This window comes from Lepidochelys olivacea (assembly GCF_965140295.1).
Source record: "Lepidochelys olivacea isolate rLepOli2 genome assembly, chromosome: 19".
In the NCBI taxonomy this organism is placed as follows: domain Eukaryota; kingdom Metazoa; phylum Chordata; order Testudines; family Cheloniidae; genus Lepidochelys; species Lepidochelys olivacea.
The window spans coordinates 4,109,426-4,127,064 of NC_140429.1; the positions used below are offsets into that span (position 1 = coordinate 4,109,426).

The following is a 17,639-nucleotide window of genomic DNA, read 5'->3' on the forward strand; positions in this document are numbered from 1 at the left end:
GGCCCCTTGCTCTGCTCCTGCACGGGGAGAGGTGTCCCGGCTGGGCAGGGTGGGGACGGGCAGCACAGCCCCAGTGCATGGGGTTTACAGTCAGTGAGCTCTGAACTAGGGATTACACTCCAACTGGGTGGGTTTCCTTAGACCCCCCACCACACACACACACTACTCCAGCTCCAGGTCCCACACACAGCTGTGCTGATGCCCTTCGATCCTGACCCGCAGCCCCCTGTTATCCCAGTCCCGGAGCCCCTGCTGCTGTCCCTCAATCCCTCCGCCTCACAACCTCCCCGCCACCATTATTCCAGTTCTGGAGCTCCTGCAGCTCTACCGATGCCCTCCAATCCTGACCCACAGCTCCCCGTTATTCCAGCCCCCCAGCTCTGCCGCTGCCCCTCAGTCCCAATCCACAGCTCCCCGTTATTCCAGCCCCCCAGCTCTGCCGCTGCCCCTCAGTCCCAACCCACAGCTCCCCGTTATTCCAGTCCTGGAGCTCCTGCAGCTGTGCCGATGCCCCGCTGTTGTGGTTTGAATGCTTTGCAATGCGGTTGCTGCCCCTGCTGTGGGAACGGGAGTCCGTCCCCATAACCCCTTTATCTCCCTGTCCCGAGGCGGGCCCGGTTCAAACGCTCAAACAGCGTGACGGCTGGCGTGCAGGCCGACCTGGAGCTGGAAGGCTTCACGGGCCTGTCGGTGGCCACAGAGGACAAGGCCTTGCAGTTCGGGCGGCCCTTCCAGCGGCACTCCTCGGAGCCAGACGCGTCCAGCCGACAGTACTCGGTGTTCAAGACGGTGCACACGCAGGGCCAGTGGGCCTACCGGGAGGATTACCAGATGCAGTATGACACTGTGGAGGTGCCCCGGCGGGACTCCTGGATTGAAAGGGGCTCCCGCAGCCTCCCCGACTCCGGCAGGGCCTCTCCCTGCCACCGAGACGGGGAGTGGTTCATTAAGCTATTGCAGGCTGAGGTGGAGAAGATGGAAGGCTGGTGCCAGCAGATGGAGCGGGAGGCTGAGGACTACGACCTGCCGGAGGAGAGTGAGTCAGCCAGGGCTGTGAGACTGGAAGGGGGGTGCAGGGCACCCCAGGATTCACGTAGGGCTTGGCGGGGACTGGAGTTGTGCAGCCCTGAGTAACGGATATGGGGTATATTCCCTCTGGAACCTGAGCCAGTGGTTGCCCTGCACATTAGTGGCAAGAAATACTCTCCAGGGCTCGTGATCTCTGGAGCCGGGAGGGCACGGGGGGAGGTAATCAAGCCCGCATGTCGTTAGCAAATTCCTCACGCATTGGTTTTTCCTGTGTGCCTTGCCAGTTCTGGAGAAGATCCGGAGCGCCGTGGGCAGCACCCAGCTCCTGATGTCCCAGAAAGTGCAGCAGTTTTTCCGACTCTGCCAGCAGAACATGGTGAGCGCCTCCTCCTTCCTTATGGGTTTCCCAGGGATGTGTTCTGCGTGATGGGCAACTGGGCGGAGGCGGCAGCAGGTCCCCTGGAGACTGAAGCAGGTGCATGGCACTCTGCACAGCTGGCGATGGTTCCGTTTGGAGGTGCTACCTGAAGGGTTGGAGGCTCACCCCGACCCTCTTAAGGCTGGGACCAAGGTACTGTAGAGAATAAATGGCACCTTCTTCTGGCGATTTGGTTATTTCATCTCTGGCTGAAAGCAACAGCTGCACCAGCCTTTTAATTAAACAGTTATAACAATTCCTAGCCTTCTCCCACGTCGGGAGCTGATTCGGCCTCTGGGCTGAAAGCCCAGCCTGGTTCTTATTTCCCTGCAGCATTTTGTCCCAGCCCTGCTAAGGGACACATTTTTAATCCAATAAGGTCCAGACAGCCCAGCTCTGCTCCTCATCAGCTTGAGCAGGGAAGTGATGGAAGACCTGGAGTCCTCTGCACCCCATGGTATGTAAGGAGCTAACCAGCCTTGTCTTCTCCCTCTTTGGAAGGACCCTAATGCATTCCCCATGCCCACCTTTCAAGACCTGGCTGGATTCTGGGACCTCCTGCAGCTGTCCATCGAGGACGTCAGCTTGAAGTTTGCAGAGCTTCAGCAGCTCAAGGCCAACGGATGGAAACTCATCGAGCCCAAGGTAGGAGGATAAGACCGTCTCTGCCAATTGGCTGAGAAGGGTGGGGGGTGCAGCTCGGGTGTGGGGGTGGGGTAGCTGTCACTTCACAGTGCACAAAATCAGCTTTTGTTGGCCTCCAGCTGGAGAACGAAAACCGCATATGTCATAATGCTACTATATGAATCCATGGTGCACTCATACCTTGAATATGGTGTTCAGTTCTGTTTGCCCCATTGCAAAAAGCATATAGTAGAACTGGAAATGGTTCAGAGAAGGGCAACAAAGATGATCAAGGATGTGAAATGACTTCCTTATGAGGAGAGACCAAAAAGATTAGGGTCCTTCAGTTTAGAAAAGAGATGACTAAGGCGGGATATGCTAGAGGTCTCTAAAATCATGAATGGCATGTAAAAAGTAGAGAAGTGTTTGATCCTTTCACACAGTACAAAAATCCGGGGTTACTCAATGAAATTAAGAGGCAGCAGGTTTAAAACAAACCTAAGGAAGTACTTTTTCACACAATGCACAACTAACCTATGGAACTCACTGCCAGGGGATGTTGTGAAGGCCAAAAATATAACTAGATTAAAAAAAGAACTGGAAAAGTTCATGGAGGATGAGTCCATCAATGGCTATTAGCCAAGATGGTCAGGGATGCAACCCCATATTTTGGATGACCCTAGACTTCTGACTGCCTGAAGCTGGGGGTGGAAGACGGGAGTGGATCACTCCATAATTGCCCTGTTTTGTACACTCCTCCTGAAGCTCTAGTGTGGGCCACTGTTGGAGACAGGATACTGGGCAAGGTGGACCATGGTCTGACTCAGAATGGCAGCTCTTATGTTGTTACATGTGGGGCATTGTTAGCAAGTGTATTCATGGCTTCACAGAAGAGCAGAGGGTTTGTTGGGGGAGAGTGGGAGGGGACATAATCGGATCTATTGTGTATGTCGGGTGTGTTCCCCAAAGCATTCGAGCACCATCACGCAAAAAGAATGGAGAAAAAGAGGAGTTGGGTCCCAGCCGCCATGGGTAGAAGTGGGTCTGGCTGGAACCAGGGAAGCGCTGAGAAGGAGCACTCTGTCTTGCGGCACTCCAGCTGTTTCCCAGCTCCAGGCGAAAGCTGTGGTCCTTGGCGTCTCCAGTGTGTGTGTGGATTATGGAGCGTCTCCTTGCATTGCATCCCTGATACTGTCCTCAGCCCCCTTTTGTGGGGAGAAGGGGCAGGCCAGGAAACAGATGAACCTTGGGCTCCATCACACGTCTTAGTAGAGATTAACTCTCTCTTCCCCTTTCATTGGTTCGTGGGGCTGGGGTGGGGGATGACCAGGACTGGGCTACTGCAGCAGTGGGACAGAGAGGGGCGAGCTGGTGGGAGCCCTGCCAGATTGTGAGCGTGGCCAGGACCAGTTAGCAAATCCCTAGCCCGTCTGTCTCAGACCCTGCCTGCAGATGGAGCCTTTGTGAGTCACGGGGAGCGACTCCGGTCAGGGTAGGTGGAGAGTGAAGATACTGCATGCCCAGCTAGCGTGGGTGTAAACAGCAGTGTAGACAATGAGGGACAGCGTAGGTGGGTAGAGCAGAGTGCCCCACGCACCTGAACCCCCGGGGTCTATACCCTGTCCGGCTCCCTACGTGCCCAAGCAGAGCCTTGCGCGTCTACACGGCTATTTTTACCACTTAGTGTCCCGCTGCCTCCCTGCTGCCGGTGCCATTCCCTGTACTCTGCACACCGCCGAAAGTGTAGACTCCCCCTTGGCAGAGCTCGTGGGAGCTCGGCTGAGTTCAGCTCGAAGTCACTGCTATGCAGATCCCGTCCTGGCTTGTGTCTCAGGGACTTCCTGGGGGAAACGTCGGGGACGCGAGAGATCTATGATCACAGCTACCTTCTTCCTTTTCCATGCACACTTCTGCTCCTGAGCTGGCACTTCTGAACTGTGCCAGGCAAAATCAACAGGCATCTTTAGTTAACACTTAAAAAAAAAAAAAAAAGAACCCGAACAAACAGAGCCCTTTTCTCTCCTGTGTTTTTCACATACAGCTACGGCGTGTCCTCTGTTTGATGTTATCTTCAAAGGTACAGATATCCTCTGTGCACACACGCACCACGTAGGACAAACCAAAGCAATTCCAGTCGTCTCACCCCCTGGCAGCCCTGCCATCCATCACACTGATTCAAACCCTGGTGGAATGCTCCCAAGGTCAAGCACAATCACCAGCCTGTGTCGCAGGCAGAAAATGCAGCCCTCGTTGGCCTTGTGTGAACACAGCACACAAGAAGCATGTACGCAGGCACTGGGCTAGATCCTGTGCTGACTTTCAACCCCAGGGACTGCGCTCAGCCCCAGGGACTGGTGGAATTGAACAGAGTGTCAGTCAGCACAGAATTTGACCCATTTGTTCTGTATAGAGATAGGTACACACCTGGGGGTATCTGCTCGCGGACACATGCACTCCGATATGGATGCAGACGTACGCACAAACACTGGGATGCGTGCACATACGCAGATGCACGCAGATGCATACAGATGTGCAAGAACACATCTGTTTATAGCTGCACATACACGTATGGATTCTTGTAGACATCAGAGTGTATAGACAGGCACCCACTCAAATGTGTGTTCTCTTGCATGGTCTCACACACAGACAGATGGACACACATACGAATATGCACACACGGATACACACACACATTTGGATGTGCATACACGCCCACTGTGTGCACCCTTGCATGGTCTCACGCACAATCATGCAGCTGTGCGTACATCCCTCCCACACACCCAGATGAACACAGACACTCACACACAGGTGCGCACCCCTGGCACATGCTGTCTAACACGGCACGTCCAGCGCCTCCCAGAACCCCCTCTAAGCCCTGCTCTGTCTGTCTGTCTGTCTGCACAGGAAGAGAAGAAGATCCCTCCCCCGATACCAAAGAAGCCGCCGCGCTCCAAGGTGCACCCGGTGAAGGAGCGCTCCCTGGATTCCGTCGACCGGCAGAGGCAGGAAGCCAGGAAAAGGCTCCTGGCGGCCAAGAGAGCTGCCTCCTTCCGCCAGAACTCAGCCACCGAGAGCGCAGACAGTATCGAGATCTACATCCCCGAGGCCCAGACCAGGCTGTGAACGGAGCCCTGGCTTTTCTACCCACACCGTACAGAGAGAGTACATAGCTCACTGTGATGGCCAGGGCCCGAGCCGCAGGGACCCCCGGGGGCAGCTCTCGGCCCACTCACAGCTTCTCGACTTTTTATCATCTATGATTCATGGATCCGACGGCGAATGAACACGAGCCTGGTTCTGTCTTGCCCTCATGCTCCTCCCCGTGGGGCAGGGCTCTCCCTGACCCTGCCTGCCCACAAGCCCCTTCCTGGCCTTTCCCCATTGCCCTCTCCCTGAGCCCCCTGTCTGCCCTGAAGCCTTTTCTGCCCTCCATCTCCCCTCCTTCTTGCAGCCCTGTCCCCTTCCAAGCCCATCTCCCCTTCCCTGTACCCTCCTTTCACATCTCTTTGTACCTTGCTCCTTGCAGCCCTCCCCCCCTTTGTGTCCCCCTCTCCTCATGTCCCCCCTCTTCTCCTGCTTTTCCCCTTATATGGGAGAGGGAGGGCCCCCCCCCAGCTCAGCTGATTGGGGGGCAGGCAGGCCCACCCCCGCACCTCCGTGTGTCCTCCCCCTCATGGTCGTGCCACCTTTAACTTCTCCCATTTCCTCAATTCAATGCAAACAAAGCGTCTTGCGGGGGGAAAACGCCGCCGAGCTCCATGCTGCACCAGAGGGGGAACCTGTGCCAAAATCACCATTCCTGGCAGCCCGGCGAGCCAGCTTCCCTTGCTGGCATGAGGCTTCGGGCCGTGGCAGGCATGAGGGGCAGTCCCTCCCTGCACCCCCACCATGGTTCAGTCCCATCCCTGCCTCTCGCTTGGGCACCTCGGGGAATCCATGGTCATAGACTTCTATACATATATACATATAACCGAAGGAATAAAACAAAAACTACACATGACCACAGCTGTGTTCCTGCTGGTGAGACTGGGATCAGATCATCAGGAAATCCATGGCAGCCGCAAAACCAGCCCCTGCTTTCCCTACACTTACATCGTCAGTAAGAATATGCTATGATTTCTCTTCTTTCTTTCTTCCTTTCTCTCTTTCTTTCCCTTCCTGCAAGCGTGAATCCTGGGCCTGCGCTGGCGTGCGTCCGCTCGCCACGGAAGGCTAGGAGAAGGTCAAAACTTGGATGGTCACTTTATTTTCCATCCCTCTTTGATTTCCCCACCAGCTGCTGGTCTGACTAGTTTACCCTGGGAGTGAAATTCGAGGGTGAGGTTAGGCGGCGGGAGGAGCTGGTGTCTTTGGAGCAGCGTTTGGTTTCTGTCTAGCAATGGCAAGGGCTGGCAGAAACTGAGGTCTTTGGGGTTGGTTTCGGGTTTCCCTTGCTGCTGTCCCCTCTCCCTTTAGACAGGGCATAGAAACAAGCCTGGCCTTTCAAGTGACCAATCCACCATGCAGGGTATTGGTGCTGAGCCAAGTGCAGGGCACTGTTCTGACCCATCTGCATCTGGTTTAAAGACACGGCTGTCCCCAGGGGCCAGGCCAAAGCAGATGGCAGGGAATGGCAAACGTGCCATTGACAACCCATCTTGCCTTAGGAGGAAGAGGAACCTGCTGTTGCGTCCCCAGGGTGTTGCTGGGCCGGCTCCTTGCGTTGTATTTACCAGTGTTAAGGAAGGTGAGAAAACCCTTGGAGCTGTTAACCGCACAGACGGAGCTCCAGCAGGCGAGGGTACTTGGGAACGACGTTTCTGTGGAGAGAGCTGGCCTGTCTGAATGTCGAGGGGAGAGGGGGATTCGGGGGCCACCTGTGAGGTGAAATGCGGGTTCGTTGTTACTTGCCACGTCTGTTCTATAGGATGATTCCAGAGCCTCTGTTTCAGGGCTTCTCAACCCAAGGGTCACAAACCCCTGGTGCTGAATGGGGTGGGGATCTCAGCCAGGTGGGAGTGGGTTCTGGTACGGAAAAGCTTGAGAACGCCTGTGCAATAGCAGCCCTGGCACAGGTGACGCTGCATTCACCATGTGGACCCTTGAGCATTGGAGCGGGAGGTTTTATTCCCACCGGGCTGCGATGGGGCTTGCCGTGCCGGCCCTGGCTGCCCAGCCCATAGAGAAGCCCTTCCCCGACAGTGCAAACCAGCGGGAGCGGGAGGCACTCAGGAGCGAGCCATGCCAATCCCAGCCAGGCCCACTGCCTCTTGGCCCTTCTCCCTCCATCACAAACGCTCCCCAGCCCCTCTCCCTGCCCTGCAGCTGCCCTGCGGGGGGCTACCCAAGCCCTCTGGCTTTGCCAAAGCCTCCATTTGGCTCCTGCCGCCCAGTGGTGCAGCCTGCGTTCTCCTCTGCTGAGGAGCAGCTTTCGATGTCACCTGCTGCTCCCATCCCAGGGACCCATCTGGGCTCACAGACGCCAGGACAGGGCCCCTCCTTCCCAGCATGGTGCCCTACCGAGCAAGGCAGCGGCCCTCACTGCTGGCAGCCGGGTTAGGCCACAAAGAGAGTCCGGCAGGGCCAAGGCCTGGAGGTTCAGCCTGAGTAAGGACTGGGGCAGGCCAGCTGGCATTAGTCTTCAGTCTCTATCTGGCCAATAGTGCCCAGGGACAGCAGCTCCTGGTTGTTGCGTTCCAGGAACCGCCCTCCCCGGTCAGTCACTGTCACTAACGCCAGCTGGGAAAGTGACTTGGAAAAGCAAAGCCCTGGCAGGGAAGGGCAAGTGGAACTGGAGGTTGCCATGGTGGCGGGGCTCTGGCTCGTGGCCTGTGGGTCATCACCCTGCGCCTCATGCAGTCCTTTACCTCGCAGCAAAGCGAGTGTGAAATGCGGCCGTTCTGTTGGGTGGTGCCTACCCCCGCTTTGCACTGGTGTAAAAGATGGGCCCGGGGGGGCGATGGAGGATTGGGACCCTGCTCTGTTCAGACCACCTCAGTGACGATAACCTCCAGCAGCTGCACCGGCTCCCTAGCCGCCAGCCCCCCTGGGAGGCAGGGTAAGTGCCGCTCTCCTTAGTAGATGGGGAAATGGAGGCACAGGGGGCCCAGAGGCACGACTCCAAAGCTCCAGTCTGTCACTGGAGACCGACCCAAGACGTGAATGTGGGTCTGCCCTTCCCCAAGCTGAGTTCCTGCTTGTGAGAGTGGCAGATAGGATATCGCATTACAAGAACCCCCTCCTCCATGGGCATCCCATCCTCCATGGTATGGCATTAGCAGTGCCCTGTCCTCCCGGGTATCATGAGGAATGCCCTCACACTCATGCTACACTAGAGGAGCTGCCCTCTCTTTTGTGAAGCCGTAAAGGGGATGCCCTCCTCTTCCTGGCATGGCTGCCATGGTAGCTTTCTTCAGGGCTCATGGGGTGACCCCCCTATAGCAGGAAGCCATCACTCCTAACAGCATATAGATGAAATGCCTGGGGAGCCTGCTGTCCACCGCCCCCTCTGCGCATCGTTACCTGTACACAAGCCAAAGGTTGGGCTCCACACTCCTCATATTACCCATCGTGGGCTCCTTCTCCACCAGGCTGTAGTCCTGAGCGTGCCGAATGGAGGGGGTGATTTCAGACCAGGCTAGGCCCTCTCAGGTGAGGCGGTAGGGGGATAGGGCATAAACAGAGGGGCCCTGTAGGGTGGGTACCCGCCAGGATCTTGGAGATCAGACGGTCCAAGTTCTCCCCTGCTGGTTGTCCTGAGTTGTCTTTCCTCTCCTTTTCACTCCTTCTGCTCCCCAGCCGTGCAGACCCCTCCTTCCCCCCCCCCGAAGTACAGTCTGTTCCATCTGCCCTGATGTCTGTAAGGCTGGGGAGCAGAGAGTTCACCCACTGAGCCAGGTGTCCTGCCCTGGGAAAACGGGGTTGCCAAGCCACCCACTCTGAGAGGTCAAGGAAAAAACTCAGTGCTGCCTTCTCACATTGTCCCTCCTTCCAACTGGGGAGCCCCCTGCACTGTGAAACCCTTCAAGGGGGACCCCCCCCGTCTTCTCGCCACCCTATGATTGTACCAGCTCCTGCTCCCTGCCCACTCAGCTATCTTGGAGACGCCCTGCTTCAGACACGAAGAGGGGAGGAAAGATCCCAAGAAGAGTGGCTAAAGGAGCAGCAAGGCAAGGAGCAGTGACACCAGCCACAGCCCAGGCGGCCAGATCTCTAGGGCAGGGACTGTCTTTTTCATGAGCATACAGCACCTAGCACTATGGAGTCCCTGATCCCTGACTGGGTCCCTCAGGTGCCAATAGTAAATTTCAGCCCAAGGGGACATCCTGCCTGGTGCATGCTAGGATTCCTCCCTGTAGCACCTGGGACAGGTAGGATGTACTGAGAGATGGGAGATTCCACAACCATACTGGCTTGGGCAGGTGGACGGAGGAGAGCTTAATTCTACCAAGAGCAATGCACCATTAACCCCTGGGGCCTTTACATCCCCCCCTTGGATGGGATCCATACCATGACCTGGTGCTAAACCCTCCCCCAGCCTCTGTTATGTGCCTGTCCAGTTGGGAGGGTTTGAAAGAATCATATCATAGCCTCGGGTTACTACATTAAAACAACAGGTTTCAGAGTAGCAGCCGTGTTAGTCTGTATTCGCAAAAAGAAAAGGAGGACTTGTGGCACCTTAGAGACTAACCAATTTATTTGAGCATAAGCTTTCGTGAGCTACAGCTCACTTCATTGGATGCATCCGGTGAAGTGAGCTGTAGCTCACGAAAGCTTATGCTCAAATAAATTTGTTAGTCTCTAAGATGCCACAAGTCCTCCTTTTCTTTTTACATTAAAATAGATGTTTAAAGGGAAGGAGGGGGGAATCCAACCAGCATATCCTGGAACACAGAATCATGAAAAAAATTCCCAGCAGCGTGAGATCTGGCCCAGCTGGAGGAGGGGAAAGGCAGGAGACTCCTTGCTCAGCATCCAACACTCTCCAATACGCTGCTGTTACTGTCCCGGCCAGGAAAGCAACCATCAGCTCGATTCACCTATTCTCTGCCTCCGTCCACACTTTAGTTCTTAGCAATGTGCCTGGAAGAGGAAGCCCTTCCACTTGTAAGTTCTGTAAGACAAACAATACTGTACAGTGACTGTGATATGTGGTTTCATTTTTATTGTAACAAACTTAGCCGTACTGTAATAAAGACAACTCTTTGATTACTCTGGGCCTGGCACCATTCTCCCAGCCGGTGCTAGTCTCACCTTTGACCCTTCGTGTCCTATGTCTCACTTTCTTGTCTGGTTTAAGGGAAGGGGAGGGCTGAGTCTGGAGTCAGCTTACCATGGTGGGGACTTGCTGCTCTTCTCTGGGAGCAGGAGGTAGGTGGCTTGTCACGATGCTGGGGAAGATGCAGAGCTGACCGCATCTCTCCTGCACAACTCACTACGCTGCCAGGTGGCTTGCCAAGTCTGCTGCAAGGGGCCACTGGAACAGACTTTATTAGCAGAGGGCTCCCTGCAGCAGCTGGGCTGGGCCCTGCATGTTACCACGGCTGAGACTGGAAGGGGGCTCCTAACAGCGTCTGCAGGGAGCAGCTTTACCAGTTGAGGTACAGCGAGTGCCTCCTGCCTGAGCCCCCAGGAGCTGTGCAGAGCTCTGTATTGAGAGGGGGCAGCAGATCTGTGAATCGGGGAACCCAGGGCTGGAACCACTGTGGGGGGCTCTGGGTCTGAACTGAGGGGCTTGGCCCAGCCTGCTCGTCACTCCCAAGCTGTTCGGGTGGTTTTGAGGGACTGTCTCCAACCCAAGGGCTACATCCTCGGGCAAACCGGGTGTTTGTGTAGCCCCGAGGTTCACTCCGTGTCAGCAAACACCGCTCCCGGGCGGGTGAGGGAGAGGCTCCAGGATTAGACCCACCCGAAGTGACCAGGGAGCGAGGTGAAAGGGCAGGGGGCCAGCGCTGGAGACGGCCTTGGCTGGAGTCTAAGAACCGGCCCTGGCAATGAAGGCGGAGGAGAAGCCCCAAGCCAGCTGGCCAGGGCGTCCCACCTCATCCCAGCTTCCTGCAGGAACCATCCCCGCCGGCCACCTCCCCAGTGCCCCGGGCATGGACGGACAGACACCCTCCTGCCCTGGTCCCAAGCGAGGCAGAGCCTGGGTGAAATGTCCACAGGCAGCGCCTGGCTCTGGTGCCTGGCAGGAGGGGGTCCCCAGCGAGGCTTGGCCCCAGCCGCATCCAGGGGCCTGGCAACCCCGGGGCCGGGGCCACCGCGGGCCCCTTGGCAGCCTGGCTCCCAGGCAGAGGCCCCGGGGCTGAATCCCAGCCCGGAGGGGGCCCAGGGCTCCGCCAGCCTCGGAGAGGGACGAGTTTGACGGAGCGGGGCTCTTTTGCCCCTGAGCCCCGAAGTCCAGCCGGGTCGGGGCGAACGGGCACCGCCGAGCCCACAAGGGCCCCAGGGGGCGGCCCACGGGGGGGGGGGTGGCTCCCCGGGGGGGCCCTGCTGGAAATCAAGCCCCAGGCCGGACGCTGCCCGGGGGAGGGACGTTGGGGGCCGCCTCAGCGCCCGGCCCGGCCCGGCCCCGCGCTCTCCAGCAGGGGCCGGCCCGGGCTCCGGCCCTGCCTCCGCGGCCGCCCATGGAGGGCGGGAGGCGGAGGCGGCGCGGCCTGGCCCGGAAGCCGGCGGCGGGGAGAGGGGCCGGGCCGGGCGGCAGAGGTGAGAGGGGGCCGGGCCCGCTGCGGGGATCCGGCCTGGGGCCGCCCCGTCCCCGCCGCGCTCTGGACCCCCCTGGGCTGGGCTGGGCTGGGGGGCGGCCTGGACCCCCGCCGTCTGCGGGGCCGGGGGAGGTGGGGGGGCGGCAGGCCGAGCCCTCCGCCTGGGTCACTGCGGGAAGGAGCCTCCGCCCTCGTGTTCCTGCCCCCGGGACTCGGCGGGACTCGTGGGCCCGGCGCGGCAGAGGCCGAGTAGCCTGGGAGAGGGACCCTGCCCGGGATCGGGGGGCCTGGGGGGAGCTGGGGGGGAGCCCGGGGCTGGGATGGGGGGCCTATGGATCAGGATTGGGGGGCCTGGGCTGAGCTGTGTGTGTGGGGAGCCCGGGGCTGGGATGGGGGGCCTATGGATCAGGATCGGGGGCCTGGGCTGAGCTGTGTGCGTGGGGAGACTGGGGCTGGGATGGGGGGACCTATGGATCAGGATTGGGGGGCCTGGGCTGAGCTGTGTGTGTGGGGAGCCCGGGGCTGGGATGGGGGGGGCTATGGATCAGGATCGGGGGCCTGGGCTGAGCTGTGTGTGTGGGGAGCCCGGGGCTGGGATAGTGGGGGACCTATGGATCAGGATTGGGGGGGCCTGGGCTGAGCTGTGTGTGTGGGGAGCCCGGGGCTGGGATGGGGGGGGGCTATGGATCAGGATCGGGGGGCCTGGGCTGAGCTGTGTGCGTGGGGAGCCCGGGGCTGGGATGGGGGGGCTATGGATCAGGATTGGGGGGCCTGGGCTGAGCTGTGTGTGTGGGGAGCCCGGGGCTGGGATGGGGGGGGCTATGGATCAGGATCGGGGGGCCTGGGCTGAGCTGTGTGCGTGGGGAGACTGGGGCTGGGATAGCGGGGGGCCTATGGATCAGGATTGGGGGGCCTGGGCTGAGCTGGGTGCGTGGGGAGCCCGAGGCTGGGATAGCGGGGGGCCCATGGATCAAAGATTGGGGTGTGTCCCTCATCGGCAGAGCTGTGTATGCACTGTATGGCCGCTGTTACTGTTCAGAGTCCACCAGAACTAAATTCCTTTCCTCTCTCTGCCCCAGACTAACCAGCCGCTGCTTTGATTATCCCCTCGGGTGGTGGGATCAGGAGCAGGCTCCTGTTTATACCTTGCTTTCCAAGCATAACACAAAGCACGGGGCAGGCTCCCAGCAGCTGTGTCCTGGGCGCTGGGAGATGAATGGGGTGTGTGGGGGGTGCTGTTCTGCCCTTTCTCTTAGGGATTGGGCTCTGTTGGAGCAGGAGACTCTGGAGAGGCTCACTGCCCCTTGCCTTCCCCTAGGCACCCCAGAAGCTGTCAGGATTGGGGGGAGGTGGCTGGCATAGCGGGTTCAGCCCCCTAACTGCCCTGGAACCCTGCAGCCCGGTTGCCGAGCTACCCCAGGTGGGAGTTTGACCAGTGCCACCCGTGTAACACCCATGCGCCGAGGCGGGTCATGGCCACGTAGGTGGGTGTTTGGGGGGGATACGTGTAGCTGAGATATCTAGCCATCTGGGGGGTGCCAGCATGGGGGTGACTTGCCTGGAGTTCCGGGTTCCTTTGGAGCTGGGTGTATCTGGGCCAAGGGGCACGGTCAAGTGTGAGTGGTGATTTTGGGGCCCCCTGGGGTGGAGGGAGGTGCAGGGTAGGTCATGTGGGGGATGATGATGGTTTGGGATCTTGGAGGTTTGTCTGGGGAGCGGGGAAGGAGGGGGGCGACTCTCCCTTGGGTGGGGGGCTAGGAGGGAGGTGGGTCCATGCAGCTGTGACACTGATTCTGCCCCCCTCTCCAGAACACATCTGGCGCTCTCTCCTGGCGACGCCATGTGGCCCTTGCTGTGGATGACTGTGCGGACCTACGCCCCTTACGTCACCTTCCCTGTGGCCTTTGTGGTGGGGGCAGTGGGCTATCACCTGGAGTGGTTCATCCGTGGTGACTCCCCGCAGCCAGCTGAGGAGGAGAAGAGCATCTCAGAGCGGCGGGAGGACAGGAAGCTGCAGGAGATTGTGGGCAAGGACCTGACCGAGGTGGTGAGCCTCAAGGAGAAGCTGGAGTTCACCCCCAGGGCTGTGCTGAACAGGAACCGTCCAGAGAAGAGTTAACCAGGCTGCCCGGTTCCCCCTTTCCTTTGGGTTGGAGCTGAGCACTCAGTCCATCTGGCTGCAGGTCAGGACCCTGGGTCCCTTAGCCGGGCTCTTGGAGTCTGTCCCATCTCACCCATGTGTTTTCAACCCCAATCCACCAATATCTGGCTCGTGCTGGGCGTCCACCCCCATCGCTCACAATGACTATCTTGTGAGGTGGCTGCTTGTTGGAGTTTCCCACCTGTGGATGGAGGTGGAGGAGGCGGCATGGCCAAGGAAGCAGAGCTGGGCAGCCTTGGCCATTGCTGCCCGAGTCCCTGGCGCACCCAGTCACACAGCTAGGGAGAGGGATGACGCTCCAATTCCTGGAGGAGACGGCTCCACTCCCAGGGTGAACCAGGCCCTCGACGCTCGGCCCGCCCTGTCCCGGATCCTCTGGATCTCCCTGGATTCTGCAGGCTTCCTTTGCATGGAAACAGCCAAGACTTGCGTCCTGCCCAGGTGGTGGAGCATGGCTGCCTCTGCCCAGAGGCCGGGGTGTGTGTGTCCTGGGAGCTGAATGGCATGGGGTCAGAGTGGGGCAAGGAGGCTTGCACACTGCTCGCCTCCCTGTTCCTGGCTGGGATTCCCCCTCGCTTCTCAGGACCGCCAGATTCACCCTCGCTAGCAGGCACAGCCCCTCCCCAGCCTGAGGGCTCCAGCCCCCTTTGCTGTGGTGGGTGCCCCTGGCGTCGGACTGGCAGCTAGCACAGAGTGTGAGGGACGCTGTAATTGCCTGGCAGGCCAGAGACTCATGTGGGGAGCTGGAAGCCATTTCACCCTCCTGCCCTGGGAGCCTTGGCAGGGAGCTCTGGGCGCATTGCTGTGGGGCCAAGGTTTGGGAAATGAAATGACCTTGCAGTTGTGTAGAACGAAGCCAGATTAAACCAGCCTGAGAACTCAGAGCCTCCATTTTCTTCTTTCCCTCTTGAGTGTTTTGGCTCCCGGTTGGTACCACCCCGTCCCCCTGCCTGACACCCAGCAGCCAAGCGGGACGTTCTAGGGAAAGATCCCGCCTCAGCGGTGTGAAGCTCGTGGGTCCTGCTTGGCTCTGGCGCAGCGGGAGGGGTGGCTGCGTCTCTTCCCCAGCAGCCCAGGTGGGGTGGGGAGTGCTGCCAGCAAGGGCCTCTGTGCACAAGCCGAGGCTGGGTTTCCTCGGGGAGGCAGCCTGCCTGGAGCTGATGTGAGACTCCCCTCTTCTAGAGGGGCTTGGAAATGCAGAGCTCCCATCCTCCAGTCTCCACCCTGTCCTGCTGGGTCCTAGCCGCACCTCTCGTACATGGGACCTGGGCCTGACACTCCCCACTAATCCAGAGCAAAGCCCCTGTTACAAATTCTCTGGTAAACCTCCCCCCCACCCCGAATATTCCAGACATGACCGTGACAAGCCTTTGTGTTTGCTAGCGGCCACGGGACGGGACGACTGGTGACCCCCTTAATGGGGCCCAGTTCTAAGGGGTTGCAAAGGCACAATGCAGGAGGTGCTGTGGGTACTTTTTACTTTCTAAGAAACTGGTGCCTTTAAGGGGTCTTGAGGAAGGTTCGTCCAATGGTCGGAGCACTAGCCTGGGCTGTGGGGGAAGACCTGGATTCAATTCCTGCTTGGCCACCATGGGTGGGCCCTGGGAAGTCACTTAGTCCTCTTGTGCCTCGGTTCCCCATCTGTAAAATGGGGCTAAGAGCACTGTTGTGAGAGTAAACACTAAAGATTGGGAGGGGCTCAGATCAGTGTGATAGAGAGAAACTGGGCACCCCCAATCAGCTGCCACTTGGAGGGTGAACACCCACAAAGCTTTATCCAGGTCCAAATCTGCCCCCTTTTAAAGGGAGAGGGACTTATTTTGAGCAGCGGGCTGCTGTTCCTTCATCGTAACAAGGGTAGCTGGGAAGAGCCGGTGTGTGCCAAGGGCTGAAATGTGCATTAGCAGGAGAAGGCATTAGACCTTCGTGACTGATCGCTGCCCGCCCACCCCTTTCCGGGGGTGAGGGGGAGGGGGCAAGGGTTGGGTTTGTTTTGCTTTAAAGGGGCTTTTTCAAGACGAGTACAAACGCTTTCACAAGAGCCTGACCCTTCTTGCAAGCTGGCCTGTCAGCCTGGGTTCGTAGCCATCTGCGTGGCTGTCTTCGGGAGAGGGCCAGAAACCTGCCCTGTGCAGCGCTCTGCCTGTCAATCATTGCTGCTAAAAGATGGGGGTGGGGATGGAAAGTCGCCTTCCCCTTCACCTGCCCACCAATCCCGACTAACGTTTTCTTGACCCCTCAGGCCCTGACCCTCCTGCCCGCTTCTGCTGGGAGCGCTGCCATTGACTTCAGCATGTATCCGTGTCGTGATCCCTCGTGCACTGGCAGGGGGTGGGCTCAGCACCTCCCCGGGGCCGCAGGGAGGGGAGCTGGCTGGAGGGCGGGTGCCCCCGGAGAGTAGCCATACTAGTGACGAGGAGACAGGACGAGGGGGTTGGACCGGAGGCCAGTGGCTGGCATGTGCAGCGAGGGGGAGGAGTGGGGATCTGGCACAGGTCCGGCTGCTGCAGTGAGGGCCTCCCCCTGCAGTGGCTGTGGTTGCTCTCAAAGCCACTGGATGCACAGTTTGAATTGAATCCAGGTAGGGCGCTGGCCCCTCTGGCATGCTCTGCTGCAGGGGCTGGCCCTGTGTCTTGCTGCGTGCCTTGGATGGGGTGAGTTCAGGAGATAATTGGCTGCGGGTGGCGATGAATTGGCTGGTGTGATCCAAGCAGCCCCCTGGGCTTCGGCTGGGCGATCCTGGTTCTTGGCTGTCAGGGCTGAGCAGGGAGCTGCATGAGGCCAGGAGGAGCATTCAATGAAATCTGGCACCTCGGCATTTCCATCGTCCAGGGGCTTGTTTGACTAGCACCTGGGCCTGGAAAAAAACTCTGGTGGTCTCCAGCTGGTGCAGCCCCTGCAGTGCTGGGAGCAGACAAGCTCTGCCGGCCGGTAGAGCTGACTCTCCATGGTGGTAGGGGAGCGTGGCCCAAATAAACCCAAATCTGAGCAGCGCAAATGCCTGAAATCCCCTGGCACTTTCCCTGCTCTCTGGGGGCCTGGCTGTACTACGAGGCGGTGCGCCCCCAAGTGGCAGTGAGGTGCATTGGCACCCGTGCTGCTTCAACCTGGCTTTGCTCCTAAAGAGGTAGAAAAAAGCCCAAAACCGGGGGGTTAGGGAGGAGCGAGTGTGGGGTGCCGCCCTCCTTCAGTGTGACCCTGGAACTGCCAACCGACCCAGCTCCTTCTGAGGTCCCTACTGAGCCACTCAGTCCTCCCCAAACCCGCTAGGCAGCTGGGTGAGGGGCGCTGGCCCCTGCTCTGCACACCAAGGGCATGTGCACAGCAGCAGAGAGGAGACACTTTTCAGCCAAGGACACTGTAGTGAACCTCCCGGTCTTCCCTGGGCTCTGCAATGTCTGCGCAGAATAGATACACTTTCTTCCTTAAGGTCTCAGCTAAAAGGGCCCTGCACCAGCCCAAGGCACAGAGCTTGGCTAATGTCACCTGAGAAGGGACCTGACCTCATTCCAAGGGAGCTGAGAACCTGCAGCTCCCTCTGAAGTCAGTGGGGGGGGCGGGTTCAGGGCTGAGCATCTCTGGACACTGGGTGGGTGGGTGCTGAGTGTTTGCTTGTGGCTCAGGTGTACGTGTGTGTGTGTGTGTACACATTTGCGGTGTGTGTGTACAGATGCAGTTTGCAGTGATCTCAGCTCTGCCAGGAGAGGGGAAGCAGAGCGAAGCT

The 17,639-nt window shown here is 58.9% G+C and overlaps 2 protein-coding genes across 6 annotated transcripts in view; both read left to right on the top strand.

The window, feature by feature from the left end:
* DLGAP3 (DLG associated protein 3) overlaps positions 1 to 6,071 on the top strand; it is a 136,700-nt gene extending 130,629 nt beyond the window's left edge. For both annotated transcript variants that reach the window (XM_084652295.1, XM_084652296.1), the window contains exons 8-11: positions 609 to 1,036; positions 1,314 to 1,405; positions 1,949 to 2,092; positions 4,976 to 6,071. In XM_084652295.1, coding sequence (XP_084508421.1) covers positions 609 to 1,036; positions 1,314 to 1,405; positions 1,949 to 2,092; positions 4,976 to 5,194 — 883 coding nt within the window. In that variant the 3' untranslated portion in view covers positions 5,195 to 6,071. The remainder of the gene's footprint in view (positions 1 to 608; positions 1,037 to 1,313; positions 1,406 to 1,948; positions 2,093 to 4,975) is intronic.
* A 5,546-nt stretch (positions 6,072 to 11,617) lies between these two features.
* Positions 11,618 to 14,797, top strand: SMIM12 (small integral membrane protein 12). Of its 4 annotated transcripts, XM_084652442.1 has the most exons (3): positions 11,900 to 12,003; positions 13,073 to 13,238; positions 13,564 to 14,797. In XM_084652442.1, the coding sequence occupies exons 2-3, from the start codon at positions 13,210 to 13,212 to the stop codon at positions 13,871 to 13,873; spliced, it is 339 nt and encodes a 112-aa protein (XP_084508568.1). In that variant the 5' UTR covers positions 11,900 to 12,003; positions 13,073 to 13,209; the 3' UTR covers positions 13,874 to 14,797. The 4 variants fall into 4 exon arrangements, with proteins under 4 accessions (XP_084508569.1, XP_084508571.1, XP_084508568.1 ...); XM_084652443.1 differs by lacking the exons at positions 11,900 to 12,003; positions 13,073 to 13,238 and adding an exon at positions 11,618 to 11,755; XM_084652445.1 differs by lacking the exon at positions 13,073 to 13,238 and having other exon boundaries at positions 11,894 to 12,003.
* The last annotated feature ends 2,842 nt before the right edge of the window (positions 14,798 to 17,639 follow it).